The 6,393-nt window shown below is 45.1% G+C and overlaps 1 protein-coding gene across 2 annotated transcripts in view; it reads right to left on the bottom strand.

Moving 5' to 3' along the window:
• The window catches only part of Nol11 (nucleolar protein 11), a 28,347-nt gene that overhangs the window by 14,640 nt on the left and 7,314 nt on the right, over positions 1–6,393 (bottom strand). For both annotated transcript variants that reach the window (XM_013503234.1, XM_005402157.2), the window contains exons 4-7: positions 4,585–4,733; positions 3,459–3,516; positions 2,891–3,035; positions 647–835 (exon numbers count right to left, since the gene is read on the bottom strand). In XM_013503234.1, coding sequence (XP_013358688.1) covers positions 647–835; positions 2,891–3,035; positions 3,459–3,516; positions 4,585–4,733 — 541 coding nt within the window. The remainder of the gene's footprint in view (positions 1–646; positions 836–2,890; positions 3,036–3,458; positions 3,517–4,584; positions 4,734–6,393) is intronic.

Genomic DNA, 6,393 nt, shown 5'->3' with positions numbered 1-6,393 from the left:
AATTGAACTCAGGACCTTGTGCCTGCCAGGCAGGTGCTTGTGCCACTGAGCTATATCCCCAGTCCAAGACTTTCTTATTTCTTTCTTTTTTGAAACAAGGTCTGGCTATACAGCCCAGGTCGGCCTTGAACTTGTGGCAATGGTCGGCCTTGAACTTGTGGCAATCCTCTTGTCTCAGCTTCCCAAGTGCTGGGATTACAGGTGCATGCCACCATGCCTGGCTATCCAAAGTTTCAAACACCTGACATGTATTTTTGTGGCTGACAGATATTTTCATTCTAATTTCTTTAGGATATTATAGTCATCAACAAGGGAATGCTACAAGGAAGACTTGATTAACAGATATAGAATAAAATCAAAGACCCATTCAGTGGGGCTGGGGACAGAGCGGCATGGTGCCTGCCTGGCAAGCGCAAGGTCCTGAGTTCAACTCCTGCTACCAAAAAACAGAAAAGAAAAGAAGGAAAACAAAACGACCCATTTAGGAAGTAGAAAGTTACAACAACAGTGAGTATCATGACAAAGAGAATGAATCTGGCAGTAACAGAGCTCGAAGAGGAAAGGAAGACTAAAAGGTAAATCTGAAGGAACAGGCAGCTGAGCTCTCCCCAGCCCTGGGGCTCCTCACTGACTGGGCTTCAGTTACCCTTAGACGACGGCAGTGGCGCTCCGAGGACTGCTACGTGATCTGGGTCCAGGGCGGCGAGGGTCACACCATTGGGAGCAGCACCAGACACGACAGCCTTGAGCAACGGTGATCTGACCAGTCTCTGGTTCTTTTCTGTGTCGCTCGGATATATTGGGATCAAGGTTTCGTACACACATCCATCGGAGCCTGTTGGAAATAAATACTGTGGTTCAGTGATGGGTTAAGGACAGCTCTGTATCTATTCTAACTAAATGTAGTAGGTTTAAAAGATTTTAAAAACGTGCTGAACAACCCAAGCAGAAAAACAACCGCATCACTCTGCTTTCCTTTAAAGAATACGTCAAACGTAAAATTGGCAGGAGGAACATCAGCAATAAAAATCACAGTAAGAAAGGCATAATAAACCGGGCACAGTGGTGCACACCTGTAATCCCGGCACTCGGGAGGCTGAGGCAGGAGGATCGTTGCGAGTTTGAGACCAGCCTGGGCTACAAAGTGAGCTCAATGCAGCCTGAACTGTATAGTGAAACCCTGTCTCAAAAAGACCAAAAAAAAAAAAAAAAGTCATAATAGCCAAAAGAAAAACAGCACACACCTGTAATTACTTAGAAATACTGAGAGGGCGCTGGGCATGGGCTCATGCCCGTTATCCCAGCTCTTGGGAGGGTGAGGCAGGAGGACCACTGTGAGTTCAAGGCCAACCTGAACTACACAGCAAGATCCTGCCTCCAAAAAACAAAACGGAACAGAACAAGTCCACACTAGAGAGCTGGATGGAGGGGCACTGCAGATTGAACTCAGGGCTTTGACAGCGAGCGACTCCTGAAGCCCAAGAAATTAGAATCATCACTGTGTTACATTTGCTGTTACTCAGTCTACCTGAAAACCATATGAAACTGCTGCTTTTTGCAGGTCAACTGAATTCTGCAAGTTTTACATGGTTCTAGCTATGTTGCAGAAAGACTTACATAACCCTTCAGCTCCGACACCCTGCAGTGTTCGTTATACTAAAATGTAAAGCACATGTCAATGACCTGGTGATGGTAAATGAAGAGAGCATTTCTAACAGCTGCTGCAAACAGCTGCACATTGAAAACCTTTCATAAAGATGACTAAGATAATACAGAACTATACCCTAGGTATTTTATGTTTGTTTTGTGCTTTGAGACAGGGTTTTACTCTGTAGTTTAGACTGGCCTTGAACTGACTATGTAGGTTAGGTAGGCCTGGAACTTGCAGCAATCTTCCTGCCTCAGCCTCTTAAACCCCGGGATTACAGGCGTGTGCTACCATATCCAGCATTTCCTACATGTTATTCTTGTTTTCTCCTCCATGATTTCTTCAAGATGACTTTGAAGCTGCGAAGGGCTGGAGGACAGGACACTACAAAGGCTAGTTTCTTTCTCTTGCCCTAGAAACGTAATAAGCCTGGGTTTTTTTCCTCCGGTACCGGGAACCGAACTCATGACCTTGCACTTGCCAGGCAGGCGCTGTGCCGCTGAGCTAAATCCCCAGCCCCTAAGCCTGGGGTTTTTTTACAACATTATGAAGATGTAGATTTAAGATAATAAAAAAATTTTTAAATCTGTTAAAAAAAATCTACAAAAAGTAGGTGGCAAACCAGGCATGGGGCACACGCCTATGATCTCAGCACTTGGAAGCCTGAGGCAGGAGGACTGCCGTGAGTTTGAGACTAGCCTGGGCTGCGCTGTGAGTTCAAGGCCGGCCTGCATTACACGGCGACTCTCTCTAAAGGCAGCACACGGCACAGCCAGCCTGCTCTGTTTCTGTCTGTGTCCATCTGTCTCACTCACTGTCTAAAGAAAAACACACCGAGTCTAACAGGTGGACGGAGGAACAGAACACTCGGCGTCAGGCAGGTATGTCATGGTCTAACAGTTACTCTGTCAAAGATCGCGGCCTTATCATAAGGATACAAAAGATTTTCCTTTTTCACAGGTATTATATTATTTATGCTTATGGCGAACTTTAAAACACGGAAGTTACAGAAATGATGTCTGAAAACTGTGCTTCAGCTGAAGAACTTACACATAAATTCCCTCAGAGCACAGCACCACTGACCCCAGTGCATGACCACCCGGTGATGCCGAGGGCAAAGGCATAAATCCCTATCAGGAAGCAGGAAAAAATAAGACCATAACAGAAAACTGCAAGACTCACAACTACCCCAGCGCACATATCCTCTTCCTAAACATTGCTAGCAGTTGAAAGCAAACTTACTTAATGTCATTAAAGAGATAAACTTCCGATCCACAGACGCAGTAAAACTCCGGGTAACAGATTTTTCTTCTTGTTCAAGCAGGAGAGTGTATTTGCTTAAGTTTCGTGAGTGGAGCATCTGTACATAAGCAAAATGATTTCCATCCTGCAATAAAAGGGTAATTGTATTTTGTAAATATTGCCATTTTAACCAACTACATTTAATGTTTTTTTTGTTTTGTTTTCCAGTACATGGAATTGAACTCACGACCTTGCGCTTGCCAGGCAGGCGCTGTGCCGCTGAGCTAAATCCCCAGCCCCCAACTATGTTTAATGTTACAACTAGAAGTTGTCATTCCATTCTCACTACTTCAATGAGTGCTTAACTTCTTGTCCAAATTAAATTTAAAATGTTGTAAGTAAAAATACTCAATTTAGGCATGGAAGTAATTCTAATATACTTTATTGTTTAGAAAAATTTTAAAAATTTAAGAATCTTCTGAAATACTAAAGTTCCATTTTAGCCTTAAAAATAATACAGGCAATTTTAAAATTTCACAGAAGGCCAGGAAGTGAAGATACTACTTACTTTTTCAGTAATAAAAACTATGACAGGATGCCTAAATACCACGAAAAACTTTGTCCACCTAAAAGCAGAAAAATTTCAAAACACAAAAGTCAGTTCAGAAAAAAAGGGAGCAAAATTTAAGAAAACATTATTATTATTGTTTGGAGCCAGACGACAAGAGAAAACATACACCACAGGCAATCAGTGGGCGTCCGTCTGTCAGAGGTGTCTCTGGGTTAAATGCAGGATGCAGGACAGTTCCGAGAGAAGGCGAGAGTGCTGTACACGGTGCCTCCTCCACCCCTTCCCTCAGGATGACTTCCGGGACAGGTGTTCTAGGGAGATCGTCAGGGTCCCATCTGCCTACTGCAGTGACAGCCACAGGGAGGCCGGCGGCCTGGTAACCAAGGCAGCACGGACAGCCTGTGGCGACGCGATGGTCAGAACTTGGAGAATCCCCCAAGCACAGGTCCTTACACCACCGAGGCGTGTACCAGGTCAGTCTAAGATACAGCCGTCACTGCCCACACTGCTCGCTCACTAAACACAAGTCTTCGCTCGGACTTCTGGGCAATGTGATGAAATAACGAGGGCTGGAGAAGTGAGACCACGAAATGTCCTTCTCTCACTTGGGCGCCATTTGTTCAGGCTTACTCCAGAGTCTGCAGGGAGCAGAGGCCTCACAGCAGTACTGATTTCACTAACAGCAAGTTGTACGCCTCTCTAGAGGAAAAGGCTGTGACTTGGCGGTCAGGGCAATATGACAGACACAAAAGCTGACGGAGTCCTGGACTATCTGCTTCGGCTTAAGACAACGGACCGTCCAGGTCTCAGTCGCTGCAGCAGGACTCACGTGACCACCGTTTCCTCCATCACTTCGCACCCCAGCATCCTTTGCGGGATGCTGTTTTGGTCAGCATCTCCTACGAGCGTTTTACTAGGCCTCTGTCTCTGTTGGTGAGGCGCCGGGCACTGAATTTGGGGCTCCCTGCATGCCAGGCAAGCACCCTACCTCCGGGCCACACGCCCAGCCCTAGCCCTAGCTCGCTTTCACCGTGCTTCTACCCTTGAACACAATGAAGAATGTAAGAAATACACAGCGCATTTTCACTTTGGTAAAAATTCACTTCCAAATACTGAAACTTACTTAATCACTTCTCCATCGGAGAGGACGGTTTCAATCTTCTGCTGGGGCTCCGCGAGCAAAGCCTCCAACCCGCGAGCCGCGCCTCCCCTGAACAGCACCACGGGCTCTGCTCCTTGCACCGAGTGTACCCTATGAACCTCAGCTGACAACTGAAAAACATTAAAAATGCTCTTATTCTAAACAGCTTATCCTCGGGGCTGGGGATTTAGCTCAGTGGCACAGCACCTGCCTGGCAAGCGCAAGGTGGCGAGTTCGATTCCCAGTACTGGAAAAAAAAAAAAAACAAAAACAACAAACCCCCCAAAAACGCAAAAACTAAACAGCTTATCCTAACATAACAGGGTAAGGACACTTACGGAAGGCGTGTTTATTCTTGGTGATGGGCACTGAATCCTGGTTCTTGTACATGGCAGACAAGTGCTCAACTACTGACCTGCACTCCCAACTCTTTTTATTCTTTTATTTTGAAGCAGGGCCTTGGTAAAGTGGTAAACGCTGACTTCAAACTGGCAATAATCCTGCCTCAGTCTCCCAAATAGCTGGGATTATGAGGGTGCACCACCATACTCAGCTAGAAGGCTTATTTTTTAAGGGACTGATTTGTTATTGGCTTGATTTAATTTTGTTCTGTAACTGTGTATGGTTCTAAAATCAAATATATACAAAAATCAAACACGGATTTTTCTTTCTTCTTCTTTTTTTTTTTTTTTTTTGTTCTTTTTGAGACAGGGTCTCGCTATGCAGCTCAGGCTGACCTTTAACTCACTTTGTAACCCAGGCTGGTCTCGAACTCACAAAAGTCCTCCTGCCTCAGCCTCCTAAGTGCTGGGATTACAGGCGTGCGCCACCACGCCCGCCAGACAGGCACTTATGCCACTGTGTTATACCCCCGGCCCTTCTTTTTCATGGAGAAAAGGTAAAGCAAAATTTCCTAACACGACAGGAGAGTAATAGTAAATACACTGCATATTATTATCTTTAAAGTCATTACTCAGAACGTAAGATATGGGCATAAAAAATTCTCCAATCAGTATTAGCACAAGCCTTCCTCTTCTATGACCTAAGACACACTAACAGTATAATGAACTTGCACTTTTTCTCCCTTCTCCCTTCCTTCCTTTCCCTATCCTAGTTCCATTTTCCTCTTCAACAATGTCTTCCCGCTTCACAGCATCTGTCGTACATTTTGGTCCTTATTTACACTTTCAGTTTCTCACACGAGGGAGACAGTATGAGGTTTTTTTATTGTTGTTGTTTTTTTTGACAATACGATGTTTACCCATGTGAGTCTGATTTATCACTGACGATGATGGTCTCAGATTGCATCCATTTACCTATGAAAGTCTCCAGTTTATCCTTCTTCATGGCTGAGTAACACTCTATCGTATAAAAACACCGCATCTTTTTTATCCACTCCTCCAAATGGTGGGCATCTGGGTTGTCTCCAGGATCCAGCTATTACAAATTGTGCTGCTATAAACATGGGCACACATGTATCACTGTGGTATGATTTTTTTTCCTTTTTGAGACAGGTTCTCACTATGTGATTCAGGCTGGCCTCGAACTTGCAACAATCCTCCTGCCTCAACCTCCTGAGTACTGGGATTACAGGCGTGCCCCGCTAGAATGATGCCCCCCCTGTACCGGGAATTGAACTCAGGACCTTGCGCTTGCCAGGTAAGTGCCTGTGCCACTGAGCTGTATCCCCAGCTCCTTAGTATGATGTTTTTAATTCTTCTGGGAAGATACCAAGCAGAGGAATAGCTGGGTTGAATGGGACCTCTAAGCCTAGTTTTTGAGGAATCTCCA

The sequence above is a fragment of the Chinchilla lanigera genome, unplaced genomic scaffold, assembly GCF_000276665.1.
Source record: "Chinchilla lanigera isolate Chin_1 unplaced genomic scaffold, ChiLan1.0 scaffold00077, whole genome shotgun sequence".
NCBI classification, from domain to species: Eukaryota; Metazoa; Chordata; class Mammalia; order Rodentia; family Chinchillidae; genus Chinchilla; species Chinchilla lanigera.
Note: the sequence above shows the minus strand (reverse complement) of the source record. Positions and strands in the feature narration are given on the sequence as shown.